The sequence below is a fragment of the Triturus cristatus genome, chromosome 9 (genome assembly GCF_964204655.1).
Source record: "Triturus cristatus chromosome 9, aTriCri1.1, whole genome shotgun sequence".
In the NCBI taxonomy this organism is placed as follows: domain Eukaryota; kingdom Metazoa; phylum Chordata; class Amphibia; order Caudata; family Salamandridae; genus Triturus; species Triturus cristatus.
Window position 1 is genome coordinate 73,736,951 of NC_140592.1, and position 25,718 is coordinate 73,762,668.

General features: G+C 44.5%; 1 protein-coding gene across 1 annotated transcript in view; it reads right to left on the minus strand.

Annotated features, from left to right (window-relative positions):
• Positions 1-8,697: 8,697 nt before the first annotated feature.
• XPC (XPC complex subunit, DNA damage recognition and repair factor) overlaps positions 8,698-25,718 on the minus strand; it is an 83,283-nt gene continuing 66,262 nt past the window's right edge. Inside the window, exons 15-16 of the mRNA XM_085624441.1 lie at positions 13,928-14,017; positions 8,698-10,994 (exon numbers count right to left, since the gene is read on the minus strand). Coding sequence (XP_085480567.1) covers positions 10,767-10,994; positions 13,928-14,017 — 318 coding nt within the window. The 3' untranslated portion in view covers positions 8,698-10,766. The remainder of the gene's footprint in view (positions 10,995-13,927; positions 14,018-25,718) is intronic.

Below are 25,718 nucleotides of genomic sequence, written 5' to 3' on the forward strand. Positions count from 1 at the left end.
GGGGAGACCGCTGCAACAGAACCCGGCACTTTGCACTTTTACCAACGCCCCTGCCCACTAATCTAGGAACTAAGCACTTTTGAACGGTCCCTGGAGGGACGATAAAGCCACGGAGGCGGTCCCGTATCTGCGGGAGACCGCTGCAACAGAACCCGGCACTTTGCACTTTTACCAACGCCCCTGCCCACTAATCCAGGCACTAAGCACTTTTGGACGGTCGCTGGAGGGACGATAAAGCCACGGAGGCGGTCCCGCATCGCGGGCGTGCCCGGGCCAAGACGGGCCCGTCTTAGCCCGTCATAGACTGAAGTAGACTGGACTGGGCCACGGCTCTTGGCAAGGTACTGTGTAAGCGTGGTCTTTATTTGTTATAGCTGTGTGAGTCCGCTCTTGGTCAACATACGCTTTTGATCGTGACTGGTTCCCTATTTGCACTTACCAACTACGGAGGGTGGCTTCCGTGCATCGTTTGAGGCTACAGCGTCCTAGATATGGGAAAGCGAAAGGCACAAACTACTCCCCAGAATGTTAACAGACAGTCTAATACACAGACGCGCTCACGTCAGACACTACTTACCTACTTAACAGGGGCAGAGGGAGTAATTGAGCAGCAGATCCTAACTGTTGAGGAGTCGTTGAGCACGGCTAACTTGGAACCTGCTACAAACCCTATAGTGGATAATATTACACAGGGGTGTCCTGATATTCTAACTCTAACTGCACCAACCAACAGCAACGGGTGCAGTGTGGACATACCAGACCACATTACAGATAGTGATCATGAGCAGGACGGACAACCACCCCTGAAGCGAGCCAGAAATCCTCCCCTTATCCCTAAACTTACGGGGAACCTAGGTGTATCGCCGGCGATACCCCAATTGAAAATACGAAAAAAGACTTATAAAAAAGGCTTATCATTAGTTGCGCAAAAACAAGGGGATAGGAGTAAACAACTAGGCACCCCGAATGTCCATATTGAAAACCAGGTAACCAAGACGAATGATAAATTGGACTCCCTGGATACCTTTATCAGAGCAACACTAGATAATTTAACTAGTAGAATTGGGAAGTTAGAAGACCTAGTACATATTAGCCTTAGCAAAACACAGCAACTCTCTGAGGTTTTATCAGACATGCAAAAGTGTAAGAAAGCTTCAAGTGATAATAGAGAACTGTCAACCTGCTGGTATATCTGCCAGTAACATTGAGCAGATTAGAGGTTTACCATGTAGATCAGGGAACAACTTCATCTCTAATCAAGAGGCCTACCTAAATACTCAACCTTTAGCTATGCCCATATCTACAAAGCTTTCTGACCCTCCTAATACTGGGTTGGGTCATGCAGGTGACCAACGCAATAACAATCCGGACTTACCACCTGCAACCACCCCCTATGTAGTTGTGCTAACAAACGTACCGACTCTACCAAATGGGGTCATTGAATCATGGGAGAGCTTAAGAAACAAATCATTACACTGGTTAGGCTCTAGGACTGGTCTCACAGAAAGGCTGTATGATGACTTTAAGCTGGCCAGAAGGGCACCGTGGATAGGTAAAGGCCAGAAGCTTATGAGCGGGGATTGTGTGATCCTATCATTTAAATCACCAAATTTGGTCCGTGAAATATTGTACAGAGTTGGGCCTTGCACCACCATTACCCAGGGTATTAATTTGGTACCATTAGGCTTCTTTTACCATCCAGCTAGCCTTAACAATTCTGACCACTCTAGGGAAATTCCTATTCCGGGTCCTATAAATCAGTTCAATGTCCCTGTCCATAACCGATTCAAAACACTTTCAAATCTCAACTTAGTTGATTGACAACAATTGGGGGAATCTCCTGGTATAGTTACACCTAACAGCATGGACCGGGTGCATAGTATGAGTCAACCTGACTCGCTACCCGATAACATATCAGACGAGCCACTCGCACACAATGGTCAAACAAGCACTGGCCCAGAGCAAGATATGGCGGGTACCAGCATACGGGAGGGAATTTCTAGCCTAATACAAAACACCTGTTACCCTCAGCCCCAGATTGAAAAATCAGGAACAAAAGACACTGGTAGAGGTCAAGATGCCCGGAGCCAAATACTATTCTGGAATATCGCAGGGCTAAAATCAAAGGAAGATAACACCCTGTGTATTGAGTTCATTCATAATTTCAATATAATCAATGTACAAGAAACATGGGCGAAAGATCCCCTACATATTAGTGGCTACAAAACTTTCCACACGCCAGCTACTGCCACGTCATCTGGCAGAGCCAAGGGGGGGCTGTGTACATATGTTTCTAATTACCTCACTGTTGGGAAAATTGAATTCATATCCACTGACCCCCATTACCATATAGTGATTTTCCACTTGGATAGAACTCTCTGCCTGGTAATTGTAAATTTTTACAATAATATGTTATCTGCACTGGTTATAGATACCCTGAGATCACCGAATTGTTCTATACATACACTAATTACTCGACTAAAGAAGGAGGTGTTTGTGATTTGGGGGAGGGGATTTTAATTCCTCTATTTGTAAATATACTGCTGAAGATGTATGTGGGCTAACTTATGGAAATGGGGAGAGTTTCGATCATTTCCCACACACATCATATGGGGATGCTCTAAATGATATAATGTTTACTCTTGATTTAGGGTTTGTTAATAGATTATGTTCCCCTATGATTCCTTTTACACCTACTTTTCATGCGCAAAGTCTAACTTCTACAATAGATTTTATTCTGTCCTCATGCAGATACTCTTCCTGCATCAATAATTTTATGACGCACGAGATAGTCCTAAGTGACCACTTCCCCCTCAGTGTTGATGTTACTATACTCAAGCAGAGCACTAACGCTAGATTAATAGCCGCTGACAATGTTGAACACATTGCTGGCATCAGGCAAAATGGCTTTGCATTGAAATGGGCCAACGTAAATACTAACAAACTTATTTTACAAATTGCTCACAACTGTAAAAGCATGCTCTTGACATGTTTAGATGAAACTACACCCAGCAACGTGATTAGGGCAAACTTCCTGGATATTTGGAAATATATTAAAGAGGCACTTTTTGTTAAAAATACCAGGATCTCGACAAGAAAACAAGGCTGGTTTAATGCTGAATGCTCAAAAGCATACACTAATCTTAAAAACTGTATTCATGCACCAGTCAAAAACATTGAACATATAAGGGATGCAAGACACAACTATAAAACTGTCCTCAAAGATACCAAGTCTACCCTAAAACAAAATACTTGGCGGGCGTTACGGAATGCTGCAGATAGTTGTGATTTCTCTGTTTTCTGGAAAGTGGTGAATTCACCATTTCTGGCAAACAAGGATTTGGCAGTAATGGAGATTGCTATCTCGGAACCCGAATGGGTAAAACACTATTCTAACTTGTACAAAAACCCAAACTTAGAGGAACAAGACAACATTCCCAATACCCTGGATACAGCACATGATTTTAAAATGAATTTTACCTTAAATGAGATCATTGCAGCAATTAATTGTAGTCCTGCAGGTAAAGCCCCAGGTCCAGATGGTATTCCCGTGGATCTTTTTAAATCAAATATAGCACTATGGGGCCCACTTTTAACTCAGGTCTCTAATGCATGCAACAATAGTGGCTTTTTACCAACTTGGTACGAATCTGTGATTGTACCAATTTTCAAAAAGGGAGACAGATCGAATCCAGCTTGCTATCGCCCGATATCGCTGCTGGATTCTACTGCTAAGATCATCGGCCGGGTTCTATTGAATAGACTACAGACCTGGGCTGATGAACAAGATATCATTAGCGACCTTCAATATGGGTTCCGTGAGGGTCTGGGTACAGTCGAACAGGGATTAAATGTGCACATCTTAATGGATAAGTATACTAAGGCAAAAAAGGGCAGACTTTATATGACATTTGTTGATTTGACGGCAGCATTTGACTGTGTTATACATGATAAGCTGTGGGTGATTTTAGAAGGGCTTGGTGTAGACTTATTAATTATTGCTTTTTTAAGGGAACTCTACTCTGGAGCTAGGGCTAAGGTGAGATATGGAAGGGATGGAGAATGCACGAGTCACTTTGGAATTGGGAAAGGGGTGCGGCAGGGCTGTGTCCTTGCCCCATTTCTTTTCACCTTGTATATAAATGGTTTGGAATTAATTTTAATTAAGGAATGTAGGGACCTACCCAAGGTGGCCAAGCGATCCATTCCAGCACTCCTGTATGCAGATGATGCTGTTTTAATGGCACGCACCCCAATTGCATTGCAAAGGGTAGTTAACTCATTTACCAGTTTTATGTCTAACCTGGGACTGTCTATAAACTGTTCTAAAACGTACACTATGAATTGTGGGGTAGGAGCAAATAAGAGGGTTAAGATCGTATTTATCAACGCCAGCCCAATAGAGCACACAAAAACATTTTCTTACTTAGGGATCTTATTTGATAGGACAGGAAGCTGGAGTGAGGCGATTAAGAGCAGACGTCTGTTGTTTGCTAGGGCATTAGCGGCCCTGTCAAACTTCAGTCGTAAACTAGGTAGGCGCCCACCGGCTGAACTCCTATACATCTGTAAGGCCAAATGTGTGTCCATTGCCACATATGGAGCGGGTGTATGGGGTTACGTAGATACTAAGACCTTGCAGGTCGCGGAAAACATGTTTTTGAAGTTCCTTCTAGGTGTACCCCAAAGCATCTCAACGCATATAGTACACATGGGAATCCCATATTTGGAAGATACCATTAAGATCCAACCTGTTTTTTTGTGGCACAGAATCTGGCTGTCAGATGAAACTGGCTTTAACCGCTACCTACTGACTGACGCATTGAAGTCTGATGGTGCAAAATCTATTAGGTGGCTGGAATACGTGAAAAGATTCATGTCAGATATAGGTCATCCTGAATACTACACATATCCTAGTACTATGCGTACTATTTCTAGAAAAGATCTTAAGGCCTGTTGCATGGATTACCTGGCTGAAAATAGAACAGCTATTGAGATGAGAAAATCCACCGTCCAAGCTCATTACTTAACTTTGTTGTCACCCACTATCCAGCTATATATATCCTTAACCGACTATGACTTTGATCGTTTCTTGTTCACCCGTTTTAGACTTAATATCTTATTCAGACTCCTAAGTTTCCCAGTGATGAATGATTGGTCCAAAGATTTGTCTAAATGTCCTTGCGACGATACCTCTATGCAATCCACCATCCACATTATGTTATTTTGTAAATTTTATGATATACAAAGAAAGAGATGGATTGCCCCAGTCCTAAAGAGTTTTGGTTTGAGACGTTGTCGCCCGGCTTTTTTAGCACTGCAATTTTTAGAGAACGAATTCGTCATTGCATCTGTTACTGTATTTCGTAAAAATGTTTTTAGATGCCGGAAATCAATGATTATGTGATTTGTACAACATTTATGTCCTAACTAGGATTTTATTGTTTTAAAAAAAATTCCTTTTAACACTGTACTTTGATGGTTATCGTATTTTATAACCAAATAAAGTTATGATGAACTGAACTGAGTGCATGTGACTAGCTGGCGACATGTCCTTGTACTGTTACTTGCCTTTGCACTTGTTTTTTTTGTATATATATATATATATAGCACGAACTCGATCCAAAGTTTATTGGAGCGCTTTACACGAGCACCGTATTTACATTACACATTCAGGCACGGGGAGATTAAGTGATTTGCCCAGAATCACAGGATGTTGATGCGACCTCGGGGCTCAAACTCTGGTTTCCAGCACCAAAGTCGGTAGTTTAGCCGACGGACCACATCCTCGCCCTTGCCCTGCTGATTTTCAGGGACGGCTGCTCTGTCTTCACAAGGGTCGGGCGAACTATGACTCCGCTGCCTGACCTGGAACAGATCTGTTAGGTGTTTGTATTTATTTGTTTTTTTTATTTAGCGCACACTCAATCCGTAGGTATTGGAGCACTTTACATGTATACCACTTCCATTATAGAAGGACACATTCATGTTTGGTAGGTACGTGGATGTTAAGTTATTCATAACCAGCGGAGCCAAAGCTGGTCTCTCTACCTCTGTGACTCCGGTTGCTGCTCGCGCCTTGTGTATAGCTGGTTTTCCTAGTTATCTGGCGAATACAAAAGCGGGCTTTGCTGTGTTTCGGTTTAAAGGCTACACATAAGGGGCTCAACTGATCGAATTGTAACCAGCTGTCCAACACAATACCGGCAGAAGGGCTCAGTGAGACGTACACTTGTAAGGGGCAGAGGTTACACTCCCGGCAAGTCTGCCTCAGCCTTCATTCTTCCGAGGTGGATCACTTGAATACCATTGATTGGGTAGTAGTTATATCTGTTAACCGAGCGTAGAAATGGAGCAAATTTAATACGGAGGGCTATTTGAAATGTATAATTTTTTTCCAATGTGCCAGATGAATTTGTCTTTATGTTCTTGGGACTTATAAGAATCTTGTAGTGTGTACATCAGGCGGGTCATGTGTCTTTGGAAAACGAGCACCTTTTTGTGATATTGTAGTTGCATGATAGTTTCACATTATAATAGTGGGGGGCTCGGATGTCAAACCTCCTTTCCGGGTGTTGGTCCTTGCCAGCAGTCATCACCTACTGCCAAAGACCTGCTTTTTAAAATGTATATCACCTGTCCCCCTCCTTCCCCTTCCGGTACCCCCCTCACTAGTGCCCTCTCTCCCTTTCGTTTTCACCCTTCCAGCCTCTCTTCCCCCGTTCTCTCTCGGTCCGCCATTGCTCTCCATGCCCCCATTTCTCTCTCCCTGTGCCCCCTTTCTCTCTCTCCCTGTACCCCCTTTACTCTCCATCCCATTTTCCAGTGACCCATAGCTTTGGCTGCAGGTGAGTTGGCACAACTCCTGTGAGAGAAGTGTCTCTAGATCAGGTGGCACGTGCCCCTGCTGGGACCATGGTCAGGCGTTTGTCTGTTACACAGAAAACCATGTCTCCGTTAAACTGCAGTTTGAGAGTATTTTTGGTTATTGTGTTTATTTACTGTACCAAATGAATCCTGGTGGAACCGGGAATCTTATGCCAGAGCATCCCAGGAATCCAAAAAGTAAAAAACTGAAAAAACACATTTTGGAGAAAAATCATGTGATGTTGCAGAAATCGCTTCATCTCTTAGGGGTGTTTAATGTAGGTTCATTTACAAACTCCAGCCATCATATAAGGTCTCTGGAATGCCTTAGACCTGGCAGAGTCTCTTGATGCCCATGAGCAACAGTAAAGAGCATGTTCACCGCTGAAGAGAGTGACCACTTCACCATTCATCCCTTTGTGCCTGCAAACAGAGCTGACCACTTCACCAGCTGAACATCATTTGCACAAGCGTCACCGACAACCCGTACTACCGATTTTTTTATTGCATATGATGCCCCAATTACTTCAAGTACATTTGTTGTGATCGGTAGTCCCTGTCCCCTGCTATACATTCCATCGTAAATTTTTAGATCCTGTTTTTTGTATTTTTATTCATCCATTCACACTCCTTTACGTTAAAATAGCCATAGCTTTACTGTACAGTTGCTAGAATAGCTTATAATATGGTATAGTGTGTAATTTTTAAATAATCACTCCACTGCAAACAAAAACATTGATAAAAAACACTGCCATTTACAATGCCAGTAGCTCCAACTGCAACAAATGTGAGACCTATTGCATTGCAAATGCTTGTTCTTTGTCTACTGTTTGGGGTATGGTAGGGTGCATGTGCTGATAAACCAGGAGTACCGGTGGAGTGTAATAGAGTGTGTGATTGGTGCTATGAAGTAATAAGGTCACCTTTGGAGGATGTAGGGGAGCATTGTTTCATAAGGGTAACGGTTGAAGGTCAGTGAAAGATTCTTTCATGGACCTTACAGTGGCATCTCCCAGGAGACAAAAAGCGGGTAGTGATAGAAGTGGAAAACGTGAATTGCACATTGAAGGTTAGTTGAATTGGGGGTTGGTAAAGCAGGGTTTAAGTGTTTTGTAAAGGACAGGGGAAACTGCAACAGAGGCTCCATAGGTGGGTGCAATCAATGGATGATCTGCATACAGCGATTACTCTGCTACCGGGAAAGTGTGGTTGTGATGCCGGTCACTCAGCAGCCTTGCACTTTGTCAACCATGAAGTATTAACACGAACTCTGATCACCCGTTTAGGGGTGGCGACTACTCTCCCCCTCTTTTCAACATTTACTTGGCACTGCTGAAAGATCTGATGGGATTATAAGTTTCTCTTCTCACCAGTATGTTTACATCTCCCTACTCTACCAGAGTATAATTCACGGGTAAGTCCACCATAACTCTATGCGATTCAGAATTTGAAGTTCCCACTTTGTGAAAGTCAGTCCTACGAAGAAGGATTTTTTTCCTGAACCCATTACTCTATTTTCTATGACAAACATGCTCCATTGTGGTATCTTCTATTATATTGTTAATTTCTAGTTGAATTTTGAACCTCACATTTCATCTTTATCTCTATAGTGTTTCTTTCAAAATAGAAATAGTCTTGCTTTGACTTATTGACTCCCACAGTAATTCTTTTGCAGACTACAGAGGAAAGCCATACTAGCTAACTTGATTGTTTCTTTACTGCTGCTTTCAAATGGTGGTTATTAAATAGCAAGGAAGAACTTTAATTATTGACTAGTAATTGCATATCTGAAATCCCAGATACCAACATAGAATCACAGACTCCGTTACATAGTAACCGTAACCAAAATACCTTTTATTGAGTAAATACTTTTTTTCCTTGAAAATGTGTTAAAAAAAACCAAAGTCTAGAATTTCCTGGAAATGAAGTAAAGCTATTTTTGCCTTAAAAATCCATACCTACATAAAAGATAATTTTTAGCAATAACTTAAATCCATTTTTTAAAGTTTACATACATTCATGCATTAACTTGCCAACATGGACCCAAGGTTCAAACTTGTTCATATCCCAAGAGGATCGTATTGACAGCTAGTCAATACAAGTTGCTTTTTTCAGAAAAAAGAAAATGGGAACATACTTTTTTTTTTTCTTCATGTTTTAAGCCAGAGCTTAGGTGAGCAGTTCCTAATGCCAGTGACTAGTTCACAATGTGGACTGACAGATCAGTAAATCCTTGGAAGAGACATTTACATTTCTTGCATTTCTACAAACATCCGGTATAAGTAAAAACTATCCTTGTTTTGTCCAGCTGGTGAGAGACAAGCATTCCTGACAGGTACAATACATGCATGCATGAAGCCTCCCTGGAAATTTAAGATGGTCTACTATTCTGAGTCCGGGATCCACCGGAGGTAAATTATATATGGTCTGTTGCAGTAGGATGGCAAAAGCATATCTCAGGCAGTTCTTGTATAGATACAGTTTGATGTCTTATAAAAAGTCCTTTTATGTTATAAATACATTACTAAACTATTCACATACTACATTTTTTTCTTAAAAGAAAGACTAGAAAAATATGGAACGTCACAGCTCTTTTTTGTGGCCTGAAATATTAAATGCTTTTGTTTAGCTAAAACAGAAGCCACTTGCCACTGTAAAAACAAACTTTCTGTATTATAAAATATATTTACACCATATTTATAAATTATTGTTCAAGCGATTTTACAATGCTTTTGGAATATAACACAAACAACAACAAACGAAAAGTATTTCTATTTCTCGCTATGAAATATCTGAAGACAGATTAGATAGGACAAACTGACATCTAAAAGACAGTACTGGTGTAAGAAAATACATGGAACATGTGGCCAACGGGCATTGTGGATATTTAACCTTAATGGCACAGTAGATGATGTAGAATGGAAGAAAGAGGTTGTAAAGCACAGCACGGTGGGATTGAAGAGGTTTCCATATCCTGCTGCCAGTGGAGTTTTTTGTGGAGGTCTAAAGCAATCTTTGCAAAAACCAGGAGAAAGAGAGACAGTTTAATTTGTCTCCACAATGTTAAAAAGTATAAATGGAAGTGTTTTTGTTTATATAAGCCACCACTCTAGCAACTAACTTTGTTCCCTCGGCATTCTGATACAGTTTTGTTATCTATAGGACAGCTTCTGTTTACAACAGTCTGGAAACTATAAGTTTCTAGAATTAATAGGCTATCTACATATACACATTTAAAGAATGGGCGTACGCTTTTTTTTGTTGAGCGGGGCAATTAGATCAGGATGCACATCTTATAACGTAGATTTTGATTTGTCATGAGATTGACAGTGGCATTTTTTGAAAATATTTTCCAGCTTAAAGAGGAAGTATATTTTTTTCCTTAGTAATGCATTACCACCAGTGTGATCCACCTCTTTACATGATAGAATGCATACCCTAAGTGAGGGAAGAGGCAGGGTAACGCAATTCCATGGAGGATTAAAGCCATTGATTTCAAATAGCAAAACTGCAACAGAATGATAGAATCCAAAGACACGCAACACATTCCATCACAATTCATGGCAAAACCTAGGATCTATGCATATTCTGATTAATATGTATATAATATGGAAAATGGGCTAGATAGCCCTTTTTACATTATCAATTAACATCTCATCAACAAGGTCATATTTTTCTGTTTAACCAGGACTGACACAATTCACTTTCTGTGGCGTAAGTGCAGCAGGGTGCTCATTCAAGTCACCTTAAAGCCAGATGATTTTGGACTTCAGAAAGAGCTTTGGTGTTCAAGTAATACAATTTTTGTGCCTTAATCTCAGAGCACCAAATCGCCCCACTATCACTGTGGGGCAACCCCCACCAAAAAACACGAAGGAATCCGCTCCTTTTCCTTTAATCTACAATTTCTCGAAGGGGAATAAATGTGTGGCTTCTGCCTTCTTCGCACGCGTTGTTTTTTGCTTCTGCTTCCCTTTGCTCTGCTTCTCCGCTTGTCGGTTTTGAGGCCAAGAAACTGTTGCATCCTCAGCAGGTGTTTCAGAAGTGGGTTTCTGGGAGCTAGGCTTCTCCTCTTCATCTGAGGAAAATCCAGCTCCTCCATGGACGTTGGAACCTGCTTCCTCTTCCTATGAAAGAAATCACAGCACACTGATCAAGTCCGTACCAAATTATATAGAATAGACAGAACCAGCCGCGCCCATGCAAGTAAGAGCGGTGGGTCAGTAGGGTCGGTGGGGATGGGTGATTTCGCCGGACAATGACGAGGGAAAATTAAATAAATAATTTCCCATCGTCGTCTGTCAAAATCCCTCCACCCGGCCCCACCGCCCTTACCTGCAGTGGCCGTGGCTGGACAGAATGCTGGTGCATTTCAATACACCTGGACACTGAAATCTTTTCAGAACTTGTGCATTTGTAGCTCTGTTTGGCCAGTCTTTCATTTCCTTCCTGATCTCAATCGCACAAATTCAGAATTTTGAAAATCTAAATGATTACATTATTTCAACATTTTCACACCTCTAACAAGAGTAGACTGTGGCATGAGGGCACCAACAAAACCTTCACTATGCTGCAGCTATTCCTTTCCATCAGTCGCCAATGAGGAATAATATGATGGCATGGGCACCACTTAAAGAAAATTCAAGCAATCGCTTCCAGTGCTGGAATTCTAATCCCTAGGCTAATACCCTAAATATGGTTTTCCAAAGTCGTGGAGACGAGAAACTGCCATATAAAACCTCTGGACAAGTGCCTGTGCACCGCCATGCTGTAAGAAGAGGATTCCTGTACCATGCAGCAGATGCACAAATTCATAACTTCAGTTTGCTCTCTCATAACATGTAATGGGAAAGGTCGGTAATGCGAGTAGTTCCTCAATTGAACATCCTGGGGCCCTGGAATCAAAATGCTTTTTTTTACCATGTAGGGAGGATAGGGAATACATGGAGAGTAGTGAAGAGCAAGGACAGTGCATTGCAATATTAGTGACAGTGGCGTTTTCCTTTGCTTCACTGCCGTGTTCAGAAGCTGGTCCATCACAGCGTCTGTGAATCTCATTTGGCAGTAACTTCAGAGACTCCTTTAGAGATTCCAGCACTTTAAATTAAGACCAGCTCAAGAACTTGTTTGTGCAACCACTTACTGCCTTATTTTGTAGGTGAACCTAGTTCCAAGATGGTAGGATCCTTCCTTCAGATGCAAAGGAGGGACAAGCATGCAGTTCGTCCATAAATGGCATGAAAGGCGCCATTTCAAATTTTATGGGCAAATGACATGCCGAATGCAGTCCTTAGATAAACAAAATTACAATGAAAATATTAAGGCCTCAATAATGCCAAAGTTGTTGAAACAAGGATATTTGGAAGATGCAAGCCCCGACACTCCAACTTCTCTTTGCTGAAGAGGTGGTGGCTAATCACATCTGATCAAATGGATGCCCTTTTTCAACATCCTTTAGGAGAAGCATGTTTAAATAAGGATTAACCAAATCGACTTTGAATTGTCATTTTAATAGAGGGAGAGAAAGGGAAAAGGAAAAGGAAAATGCAAGGCCTCGCATCAATATTTCAGGAGTGGTGCAGTCTTAAATGAAGGCAGATGAGTGGCTCCTACAGAGACTTAATCAGTTAATCTGAATGTCTCTCACACATCAGCTAATGGGCAGTAATGGTGCACCACTCCAGTATAAAACTGCATGTACAGCTTCATTAATCGGTGTACATTTCTCCCATTACCTACCCATTGCTACCCTTCAACTGCTTCTCCTGAAGAGTTGGGTTAAGCTAAGACAACGAGCGCAACTGATAGTATGGAATGTAAAATGAAAACATCTTTGCAAAGTTCTGTGTATTGGAGTGTTTTTAAAAACAGACTAAAAACAAAGACCATGTGCTAATGTTCATTAACAATATGCATCAATGCAAGTTTTAATTTAAAAAGATGTAGAACAAAAATGGAAGTTTGTCATCTATAGTACATTACAGGAACCTTTAAAATAAAATGTTTTGGCATGGCTGCACAAATGAGGATCCCACCAGTATTGGGTACTGCGCCTAGTGTTCAAAATATCAGAGTGCACTCTCTCTATGCACAGATTACACAAAAAATTGTTGATATGAAAGGCCTACTAAAACTCCTAGTTCTACACTAAGGGGCTCGTTTACGGAGTAGTCACAAAGTGCAGTGCAGCAAGCCACCTTGCTTCACTGCACTGCATGACAGGGAAAGGGCATGAATGCGCTGTATTTAAGGCAATATGGTGCATTCCTGTCCTCTCCCTTGCACAGGCACCCTTTTAGCAGCCTAGCGCCAATCCAGGCACCATTGCACCTTGGTGGAAGGGAGCCTGCAGGATTATTTTTGTGCAGGAAGGGACACCTTCCTGCACAAAAACAATCCTGGGAGGCATATTCCTCTTTCTATGTCAGCACACATAGAAAGAGGAAGAAACACGGAGAAAGAGAGATATTTTCCTTGTTACGCCTCCCTCAGGTTTAAATCTGGGGATGCGTCAAAATCCATAGGAGTTGCGTGGGAACAAACACCCAATGCCCATGCAACGCCTTCCCAGGACAGAGTAACGCAACGCAGTGATTTGTTCTGCATTGCGTTGCTGCAGATTTTTTAAACCACTCAGAGCCACGCAAAGTTGCTTGGCTTTAAAAATGTGACCTGGAGGTTTGCATATACCACGCTACGCGGAGCAAACGTGACACAACCCTTGCATAAATAAGCCTTTAAGTTCTTTTAGACCTGAAGTGGGGTTTTCACTGTGGCAAAAGCATCGACATCACAAACTGATTTTTAAAAGCACCTTTTTTTAAGTTGAATTTGCTCACTTAAAAAGCGGTCTCACCAGCCAAATTCGGAACAAACGGACTAGGCCATTTTGTACAACTTGCATCCAGTTTGCTGAAGTATTTTCTTAAACAATGCAGAAAAGTTATTATACAAATGCACTGAACTCATTACACATATTGCTTCCTGGTCTCTCCGGACAATCACAGGAGCATACCAAACCCACCGCTTCTTAAGGCTTCAAAAGTGGTTATTAAATTACCTTTGCTCCGTATCGTCGCTTCAACCTCTCTCGGATCAGAAGTCCTTTTATTAGTAGTTTCCAGTTTCCATAAACCCTTTTCTCACGTTTCTATATCAAAAGATTTAAAACTCATTAAAAAATAAATATAGAAAAAGCATGTACTGGCTTAGACAACAAAACTGTCTTCTTTCTCATGGTTATAGTATGAATCATGCTCCATACAGAGGCACATTTTTTATATATTTTAGGTGCATGCAGTAAAGGGTTAACTAGCTTTTGGAAAAATTAATTACTAAGGGTTCAATTAATGAATGTTTCCTTTCACATTTAGGTCAGGAAATGTGGAGTTTTTTTTCATTAAAAAAAATAAAAAAATAATAAGGTATTTCCCCCACAGATGTTTTTCATATTATCTGGGTTACCATAAATGAGGTGAGTAGATTCTGGCAATTAGAAGAAAATTCAAGTTGAGGCATCTTTTGCCTTATATCAAGCACATACTAAATGATCAGAGTAAAGTTCCTATGCTAAGAGAATAAAACCACAGCAGACGGGCCCTAAACACAATAATGTGCATTTGAACAGTCACCTTTAAACAAAAAAAAACACAATTGTTTCTTTTGGGAGCAAAATAAAAAAAATATCAAATTATCACTGCCACCCATGATTCTCAAACAGTCAATAGGTGAGGCTTCTGATCGTCTTGTGGTCTAATTTGCATAGTCTTTTTGTCTACCAAGTAAGAATGTGCTGCTGGTATTGTGACTGTGAACACTTTATTTTGAGCGTATCTCAGGTAGACCTCTACTGACTCCCTGGCCCCCGCGAATGCCACGACGACCGTCTCCGCAACGACTCCAGCTCCCTCCACGCACTCAACGTTGGACGATCACGCACCTGCTGCCTGGCCGCCCGAAGCGCACCCAAGGACCCTTCTCCTGCCGGAACTGCAGCTTCACCAGCATCCGGCCCACCAACCCACCCACCAAAGAACCCAACTACCTCAGATGCATCCTTCTCAACACCCGCTCCGCCTGCCAACACGCCGTTGAACTCTGGGACCTACTCGACTCCAACACCCCAGACGTCGCCTTCCTGACAGAGACCTGGCTGAACCCCTCCTCGGCACCCGACATCGCCATAGCCATCCCGGAAGGCTACAAGATCACCCGCAGGGACTGCACCAACGGAGTAGGAGGAGGAATCGCCATTGTCTACAGGAACGCTCTCAAAGTCTCAACAAACACCGACGACACCCTCGGCACTGCCGAACACCTGCACTTCTAGATACACACCGACCTCAACACCACCCTCCGAGGAACCCTCGTCTACAGACCCCCCTGACCCCGACCACAGTTCAGCGACTCCATCGCCGACTTCGTCAGCACACACGCCCTCGCCTCCACGGACTACATCCTCCTAGGGGACCTGAACTTCAACTTCGAGAACAACAACAACTCCAACTCTTCCACCCTGATCGCCAACCTCGGACTCAGACAACTCGTCACAACTCCCACCCACTCTGCCGGCCACACGCTTGACCCCATCTTTACCGCAAGCTCCCACGTCTCCTTCAACCACACCACCGAACTCCACTGGACCGACCACCGTTGCATCCACTTCACCTTCCGGAAACCCACCACGCACCACCCCACCCAACAGATGCCTCACCGCTGCTGGAGCAAAGTCACCGAAGACCAGCTAACCACCGCCCTCGTCCGGAGCCCACCCGCAGACCCGACCGACCCCGCCACCCGCAACGTCAGACAGTGGATTGACGACTGCACCAACACCCTCACCCCACTCAAGAAACCCTCCAACAGCCACACCAGAAAGAAAGCCAGCTGGTTCACTGAAGACCTCCAGGCCTCCAAGAAGCAAACCTGCCGAAAGCTAGAGAAGAACTGGATCCGTGAACGAACACCGGAAAGCTCCGTAGCCCACAAGAACGCCACCCGCAGACCACAACCTCATCAGATTCGCCAAAAGGGCCTCCTTCAAAGACCGCCTAGACAACAACGCACACAACAGCAAAGAGCTCTTCAACATCGTCAAGGAACTCTCCAACCCCAGCTCCAACACCAACGACATCCCACCTTCGCAAGACCTGTGCGACTCGCTGGCCACCTTCTTCCACCGTAAGATTGCAGAAATCCACGACAGCTTCAACGCCGCGACCGCCCTGGCAACCACGAGACCTCCGCCCCCACGACCACCGCCCACACCAACTGCCTGCTCTCCTGGACCAACATCAACGACGACGACACCATCAAGATCATTAACACCGTCCACTCCAGATCTCTGTCAGACCCATGCCCACACCACATCTTCAACAAAGCCAGCACCACCATCGCCCCCATCTCCGGAAAGCCATCAACATCTCCTTCGAGACAGCAACCTTCCTGGAGAGCTGGAAGCACGCCGAGATCAACGCCTTACCAAAGAAACCCAAGGCGGACCCCAAGGACCTCAAGAACTTCCGACCCATCTCCCTGCTCCCGGTGAAGGTCATAGAGAAGGCCGTCAACAAACAACTGACCAGCTTCCTCGAGGAGAACAGCATCCTGGACTTGTCCCAGTCCGGGTTCCGCAGCAACCACAGCATCGAAACGGCCCTCATCGCCGCCACAATGACATCAGGACCCTGCTAGACAACGGAGAAACCGCGGCCCTAATCCTCCTGGACCTGTCAGCCGCCTTCGACACGGTCTGCCACCGCACACTACGAACACGCCTCCTCGACGCTGGGATCCAAGAGAAGGCCCTGGACTGGACCACCTCCTTCCTCTCCGGCAGAACACAGAGCGTCCACCCCCTCCCTTCTGCTCCGAAGCCACCGAGATCATCTGCGGCGTACCCCAGGGCTCATCCCTCAGCCCAACGCTGTTCAACATCTACATGGCACCGCTCGCCGACGTCGCCCGACTGCATGACCTCAACATCATCTCTTACGCTGATGACACCCAGCTGATCCTCTCCCTCACCAAGGACCCCCACACCGCCAAAACCAACCTCCACGAAGCAGGTAAACACCGTTTCCTCCTCCTGCTTCAACACCCTCTGCATGCTCCGCAGGATCTACAAGTGGATCCCCACCGAAACGAGAAGGACGGTCACCCAGGCCCTCGTCAGCAGCAGACTGGACTACGGAGACGCCCTCTACGCAGGAGCCTCGGCCAAACTCCTGAAACGGCTCCAACGCATCCAGAATGCCTCCGCACGCCTTATCCTCGACATCCCTCGCCGCAGCCACATCACACCCCACCCCACTTGAGACCTGCACTGGCTCCCCGTCAACAAGAGGATAACTTTCAAGCTCCTCACCCACGCACACAAAGCACTCCACAACACCGGACCAGCGTACCTTAACAGCCGACTCCGCTTCTACACCCCACCCGCCAGCTCCGCTGACCACGCCCTCGCCACTGTCCCCCGCATCCGAAGAGCGACCTCTGGCGGCAGATCCTTCTCCCACCTTGCTGCCAAGAGCTGGAACACCCTCCCCATCCACCTACGGCAGACCCAAGACCAGTTGACCTTCAGAAGACTCCTCAAGACCTGGCTCTTCGAGCAGTAGCGGCACTCCCTCCAACCCCCTGCTACCCCCCCAGCGCCTTGAGACCCTCACGGGTATGTAGTGGATGGACCTGGATGTTCAACCAACAGGAAGTGGCAGTGTGATCCCACAGCAGGACCCTTACAGCACCTCGAGAGCCTCATGGGTGAAGCTGCCGCGCTATATTAATCCTGATTGATTGACCGTTAATATGGGGCACGAATTAAACTGACAAGCATGACACTACTAAACTAGAGGCTTTATCAAACTCAAAATAACATCTACATAGATCATGAATGAAATAAACATGCAGTCAGCTTGCTGGGGGAGGGAGAAGGGGGATTTTAGGGTTAATGTACAGTTAATCGATTTAGAAAAAAAACTGAAGTGCCATTCAGTTACAGGACGTGGGAAGGGGGATTAAGGGAAAAATTATCTTTGCAAATTTTGCAGATAGTAGAACAGAAAAAAATATTTTTTCACGAAATAAATATGTTTGGATCTTTTAAAGCAGCTTGCTTGTAAAGACAATGTAAAAATAAAAAAAGGCTATGAACTAGTTTCTACCGAATGGTAAAGGACCTTCATGTCGTTGACTTAATACAGACACTAACCCCTTCGGTGCTCATGACGGAACGGTTCCGTCATGAGCCACGGTTGAGCTGTGCTCATGACGGAACCGTTCCGTCATGACCACGCCCGCGCAAGATTCCGTCAGCACAGCGGCGGAATCTGCGCAGCATGGAAGGGGTTAAGGAACAAAATTATTTTATCCCAAATTTTGGGGACACTGTGCTGCCAGATCTCTAGTATGCGTATGACACTGCTCCTACCAAACTGGATGGTGGGTGGGCTTCAAAGATCAATTTCCGCTTTAAACAAATATTGTTTGATAAATCAACTGCAAATTAATTGTGAAAAAAAAGTTAAGGGTACTAATCTGTGGTTGCAGAGCGATAAAACAGAGTGATGTTTGGAAAGAGTTTCTTCTTATAGATACCTGGACTGATTAAAGAGGAAGCCATAGTAATCATTCAGCATACCTTGGGTTAAAGGCTGCATTTTGAAATACAGCTTTCTTTTTGCTTACCTAGAAACTTATCAGGGCCTACATTGCTTCTGATTTAGTAGGTTATTTCAGCCAAGTCTGAGCCCACTGACTTTTAGCTTACAAACGTTTGTAGCGATATTGTGTTTCTTCTGGGCCTGGTTGAAAGTTAATGTATTCAAAGGTATTGATCTTTGCTTCTTGGCACGGTCCTTCCAAGGATACAGTCAATCAGCCAGGAATTACCACCATGAGCACTGGATGCCAAAAATATAACAAAATTACCACCAAACTGCCAGGGTGAAAATTATGAAATGATTTGACATGGTGGATCCAAGGATGCATACAAAATACCGAGAATTAGCACCATGCCTCCAGGTCCACTATTATGCTGAGAATTGGCACAATGTCCCAAGAATAACCACCTTTCAATCAGAGCGAGCAGGATGCTAGAGACGGGCACTATCATTACACGGGCTGCCCACATTATGCCAGGAACTGGAATCATTATGAATGACTGGAATTTATAAAGCGCTCAGCTACTGCAAAAGGAGTGTCCTGGCGCTACCGAATCACACAATACTGTCATAGAGATGGTTTGGCTCCCAAAAAGCCAAGTTTTCAACCGTTTTTTAAAATTCGTCAGGTCCATAGAGAGTCTAAGGGGCAGTGGGAGTTTGTTCCAAGCCTGTGCCCCCAGGAGGCTGAAGGATTTACCGGCCCTACGTGCCAGGCGCACCTTAGGGACACATGCATACGCCGCAGAGGTTGATCTAAGAGTAAACAACGTTTAGTTCGCATGCTAAACAACGCATGCCATAACAACACGGTCGTTACAATGACCGCATTGTTATTTCGCATACCGTTTCAACGCAAGTCTGAACAACGACTTGCATTAGGGGGCAGAAGGTGTTGGATTTAAAATCCAACACCTTCCCTGGTGTCCGCAAAGACTGGAGTTGGAATAGTAAATTATACTATTCCAACATCCAGCCCCCCCTAAAAGCAAGTTGTTGTTCCGACTTGCGTTGTAATGGTATGCAAAATAACAACGCGGTTGTTGTAAGGACCGCGTTGTTATGGCATGCGTTGTAAACGCATGCGAAAAAACATCCTATATTATGATACAAGTGCTCTTGTTGGAGTGCACCAACAGACCCGTCTTCTGAGGTAACTGGCCCCCTTGCCATGGAGAGCCTCAAAGAAAGTTACTATGGTCTTAAACTTCATCTGCTCCCTTACCGGGAGCCAATGAAGGGCTTTGACATGAGGACCTAGGTTTTGAACGGAAAATAGCCCTGGCTGCAGAGTTTTGCACCACCTGGAGGCGTTACAGGAGAAAGTCCGGTAAGCCCAGGTAGAGGATGCTCTCATAGTCTAGTCTGGATGTGATCAGTGCCTGGATCACAATCCTCCTAGAATCTAACGGGAGAAGCAGAAGAAACTTTCTCACCATCCGAAGTAGTCCAAAACAGGTCCCCACCAGGGCATGAACTTGAACGCATAAAGATAGCATTATCAATATAAATTCCCAGATTCCGAACTGTGGAACAGGGGGGGGGGGAGAGGATGACTGGGGAGGAAAATTCTTCTGGCCACCATTGATTCCAGATTGCACTGCGGGCAAGCCAAAGAAAACAATCTGATTTGTTGCACTGCTGGAGCAGAGTTTTCTGTTTGAAAATTCATTGGTTTTTGAAGCTCTGGTATGTCTATTTGTCGTATTAATTTACTAATTATTAATAATTAATTATTTGTCTTGTGTAAGTGTGTTTATATTAATCAATCCGTTTGTCTTAATAAGAGAGAGTTACACGTGGGTACGCCTAAATGTGCCGTTTAATAAATAACGTGCGTGTTTTCATGTTTAAACGTTGCTATGTGCTGTTTATTTTTCAAGCACAAAACGCTTTTCGAATTAATGCTTTTCTATGTTGCAAGTGCTAGATAGATGCATACACATAAGGGTATTAGTGGGATTAACACTGTTTAATCACTATGCTGTGGTAACGTTGTTTTTGTTTCTTTTAATTAAGATGGTCTATTGTGGCCTATGGTGGCCTAGTCAAAGATGGCCGATTTTGTAAGCCTGGCCTCGATTTGAAAGTAGAAAACCGTGATGGGAGACAGCCCTGCTGAATATGGTCCTGAAGTCAGCTGACCACAGTCCTTGCTTGTTTTGTAAAATTTCCATGAGGACAACAGCAGCCTGGGTAATCTTCGAGTGAAATGGAACGTCCTTGGCAGCCTTGGGAAAACAAAGGAGCCTTAGAGAAAGACTCTGAACATTGGTCTCATTGCCGAGGAAAAGTAGAACTAATAAGATACATTTGTGCTTCTTGGTTCCTGTTCCGTAGTTTTATTTTGTGATTTTTCCTGAGCGGAGATTTTCAAATGTAGCGATGTTACATCCTTTCCTTCTCGCTCTGCTCAGTGGTCCAGCGGACATTACAACTTTTCTATGTATCATTCTTTTGTTCGATTTGGTATAAAAATTGTTAGCCTAGAGAGGGTTCCCCCCACTCCACTTGCCATTTGCCTTTGCCGCGTACCGAATCTGCATTGCTGAGGATTGATGCTGAAGGGACTTCGTCTTGAGAGACTTTTACCGAGAGACTGGTCCTGACCCGTTCTGACATTTAGCTAGAATAGGTAACTATGAGAAAGATGATTTATTCTGATTGATTTCCTTTTACTAATTTAGATAAAGCAATATAACTTGAACATGGTGTTGGATATTATTTCTTGTCAATTATTGAGTATCCTATTTTGATTATTATTGTATAGATTGTTTAGATTATGTTTAAGGGCAGTCTCAATAACCAGATCTTATCGACCTGATATAGATGCAGGGTGACTAGGAGTTTTCTTTCCACAGGTTTATTGCTGGTAGAGTATCTGAGCGTATGTTAGTGAAATGGGCCCTAGCGTATGATGAATGTATGTGCGTGTAACTGTGAGATTACTCTATCCGTGGTAGTGGGAATATTATACACACCCCGATCTCTATCAGCACTTAAGCTGGTTCTCCTCCAGCCACCCTAAGACCTCTGTGAGGCAAGATCTAATCATACCCCCATCAAGCTCATTGCCTCTGTTGCAAGAGAAAATCAGCTGACTATCGTCAGCATATGAAATTATCTATGCACCATAGGTCTCCACCAGTGTTGCCAGGGGGAGGCATATACAGGTTAAACAGTGTTGGGCTGTAAGCTGGGCATGGGAGAGGAAAAAGGGGCATGGGAGAGGAAAAAGGGGGAGTCCACATAACCTGTTCTCTTTCCTCCAGGTAGGATGCTAGCCAGGCTAGAGCCCTACCTCCAATACCCATCTTTTCCAGTCTATCGAGGAGCCTCCTATGTGGCACGGTGTCAAACGCTGCTGACAGGTCCAACAATATGAGGATCGCTCTGCCCCCCGGATCCAGCTTCGCCTTTAGATGTTCGGTCACCTCCAACAGAGCAGTTTCAGTGCTATAATTAGCCCTGAAGCTGGACTGAGTAGGGTGCAAAAGATTATGATTTTCAGCAAACTCCATGATTTTTTTTTTTACGTGCTTCTCCAGCACTTTGGAGAAAGCCGGAAGGAGGGCGAGAGGCCTGCAATCTGTGGGTATGTGAGGGTCAGCATTCGGATTCTTTAGGAGGGGCAGGACTTTTGCCTGTTTCCAGGGAGGTGGCACAATACCAGCTGCAAAATAAGAGTTCAAAACCTTATTGGTTTGTTGATTTATGGTGAGAGCAAGGGCTTGTAAAAGCTTCGCAGGGCACGCATTTATTGGTGAACCAGATTTCAGGCTCATCAGATAGGAGAGTGAATCCCCAATTTCAATGGCCGGGAAGTGTAATAACGGAGGGCCTTGTGGGAGCTCCAAGGATGGAGGGGGCCTAATTGTCTCCCCTTCCGTACACAGCAAGGACATATCTTTGGATGACACCGAGAAGGACTGCTGGATTGTCCCTATTTTAGCATTAAAGGCCTGGGCCACCAGGTGAGTCCAGTCCGCTGACAATAGGGCTGCTTTACTGATTGACTTTGGAGCCGTAAAAAACTTCACGATCCCAAAGATCTCCTTGCTCTTATTTTTTGTAGCCGCGATTTTGCTCTGCCAGTAGTTGATCTTGGCCTCTCTCACCATTTTGTAATGCACTTTTAAGACTACCCTATAAAGTATTCCTAACTTCCAAGAGATAAAGGTTACGCCACTTCCTTTCAAGCCTTTAATTTCCTTTTACTGACACTTAGTGATTCATTGAACCAGGGGGCTGAGTGACATGTTCCTCTAGAGGTACGCACGGTGGAAGGCGCGACCACGTCGATGTTCGTCCTTAACCAGGAGTCTATGGCACAGGCATCCTTTGCTGGATTGTCTGACAGTGAGGGGACAGATGAGGCAAGTGCCCTCTGTAGAGATGGTAGCGATATCTTATTAAGAGCTTTTAAATGATATTCAGAGGCTTCAGTCTCTGAAAGCTCACTCTTCCCTATTGTTGATATCCGAAACGGGACTAAAAAATGATCAGACCAAATAATAGGGAAATCGGAGTCCAACTTCGTGCTGCAAAAGACTTGGCCTAATACATGACCCATCTTATGTGTGGGCTCCTTAATGAGGGGCATTAGCCTGCAAGCAGACAGTGTTTCCAGCAAAGCAACCACCTGAGGATCAGAAGGCTTGTCCATATGCAAGTTCAGGTCCCCCAGTATCAAAAGATGTTTGTATTTAAAAGCTTGCGATGTAATGCATTCATGGAGGGCCCTTATGAAATGACAGGATGTGCCAGGTGGTCTATAGATCAGCATCCCAGTGATACAGTGCCGAGATGACAGAATGCAGCGAAAACCCAAACATTCTGCACCTGCCACTACATCTCGTGATATGGAGGCACACTCGATCTCCTCTTTGAAAATGACAGCGACACCACCACCTTTCCCCTCCTCACGATCATTCCTAATAATCCTATAATTTGCCGGAATGGCAGATGCTATAGTGGGATTAGAGGCATCCAACAGCCATGTTTCAGTAAGAAACAGGAAGTCCGGATTCTCATCTACTAGTAGGTCATGTATTTGCGCCTCATGTTTTTGCAGGGAGGGGGTATTGAGCAGTATTGCTTTAAACTTCTTTCCCTGACCTCCTGCCTCGACTTTTCCTGCTGAATGTTAGCCCCATATGTACATCTTCCTCCGTTAGCACCGGAGACCAGTTGCAGTGAGAGCAATGTGAGAAGATTCCACCGGCATTGAGAGCCGAAGTGCCGCTACACGTGGCAGCGGAGCGTAACTGAAGCAGTGTCTACCGCCTATACTGTACAATACGCGTTGTGTCAGTGGCTCTACAGGCCGCATAACCGGCGCTGGCCGGCTCCGGGGTGCTGACAGGCTTGTCTTTGGTGCCCCTGTGGCGCGCCAGCAGCGCGCCCACTGCGCGGCCACGCAGCATCTCAGTTTCTATACATGAAAGGACTAGAGCGCCCACTTCCCAAAATGGTGGCACTCTATGTCCACAACGTGAGTCAAAACTCCTAAGAGCCTGCACCCACTTCCTGGTTTAGCCGTGTTCACAATAACTGATGTGGAGAGTTCCTAAAAAGCTCAGAGTGCATGTGCGCATGACATACAAATTCAATTAGACACAGAAACAAATAACAGGCTATAAAGTCTAGCCAGAACTCTTAAAAATAGTTAAAAACTCCTCCTGAAGCAGCCTGACTCGCAGAGATGCCAACAGTATTTATCAAGAGATGAAAGGCTCCAAACGAAAGGTGATCCCCATGACCAGGATGTCCAGAAGATGCTGGCAATTACCATATTATGTAAAGGCTACCATTTTCCAGTGACTGAGCAATAGACATCATCCGATGGAAACTATAAATAGCCAAGAATGACAACCATTATGCAAGGGTCACTATGGTGGGGCAATGGGCATCATCCAAAGGATGCTCACAAGTTGCCAAAAATATTCATCATTTTACCAAGGACGCCAATAGTCACTAGTCGGACACCTTCTCATGCATGCACTCCACACCTAGCTACCTCTCCTCACTCGACCATCTCTAAGACACTGGACCCTCATCCAGCGCTCCAAGGAGAAGTGAGGTCTGGATCAGGCCATGTCCGGCAGTAAGGGGAGGTGGCAGGAAAGGGGGCAAGCACAGTCTGATGGTGGGAAGGCAGAAAGGAATGGCTTATACAGATGGAGGGAGGGGACGTGCTTGGCACATATGCGGGGACATGGTAGTTCAGCACTGTCAGGGTTATTTACCCTTCGCCATGTGTCATTTGCACAGTCAGCAGAGGCTATAGGGGCATTGCCTGCACAAAGGACTCCTTCAATGTTGGTATTTTACCCATACCTAGTTATGGGGTGTATGGTGTTCCGTCGCAATGTGTCACCTAGCTCCCCAATATCATCCACATAAAGCTTTGCCTCAATTTCCCGCTACACTGCATCTCGGAGACGAAAAGAGCGCTGGAAATTACCAGGACATAAAGGACTTTTGCATTTGTTATGTTAATGGAAGTCATAAAGTGCAGGGCACCAGTTGGTTTTATGGTGCTGAGGAGGGAAACAAAAGGGGATACAGGTGGATAGAAAATAAGATGTAGGATAGTCAGAGAAGTAAAAAACAGGTGAGTTATGAATTAGTTGTAGGCTTGTCTGAATAGCCAAGGTTTTAATGCTTTCGTTGAATTTTAAATAACAGAGTGCTGATCTTATTCCAGTGGGGAAAGAATTCTATAGATTGGAGGCACAGACCGAAAATCTAGCGCCGCACAACCTCTTCCTCTTAAGCTTGGTAATTGACATATAGATCAGGTGGGCAGAACATAACAAGCGCTAGGAGGTGTACTTGTGGAGTCAGGAAGTGATAAAAGAGGGGCTTTTATTATGGAGTAATTTGAAAATGATGCATCCGGCTTTAAAGGTCGCTCTTTGTTCTATAGGCAGCCAGTGGAGGTTTTTCACGAAAGAGGTGATGAGGCCTTGCTTTGGTGGTTTATTGATTAGACGGGCTGCCAGGTTGTGAATGATTTGGAGCCTTCTAGTAAGGCACTTAGGAAGGCCAACATATAGAGAGCAGGCATAGTCGATCCTTGAAATGACGAGGGCAATGACCACTTGGCTAAAGGCAGTGGAGGTGGTACCCATGACTGGGGTTGTGGGGGAGAACAGTGGGAGTGCGTGCAATATGTTATACATA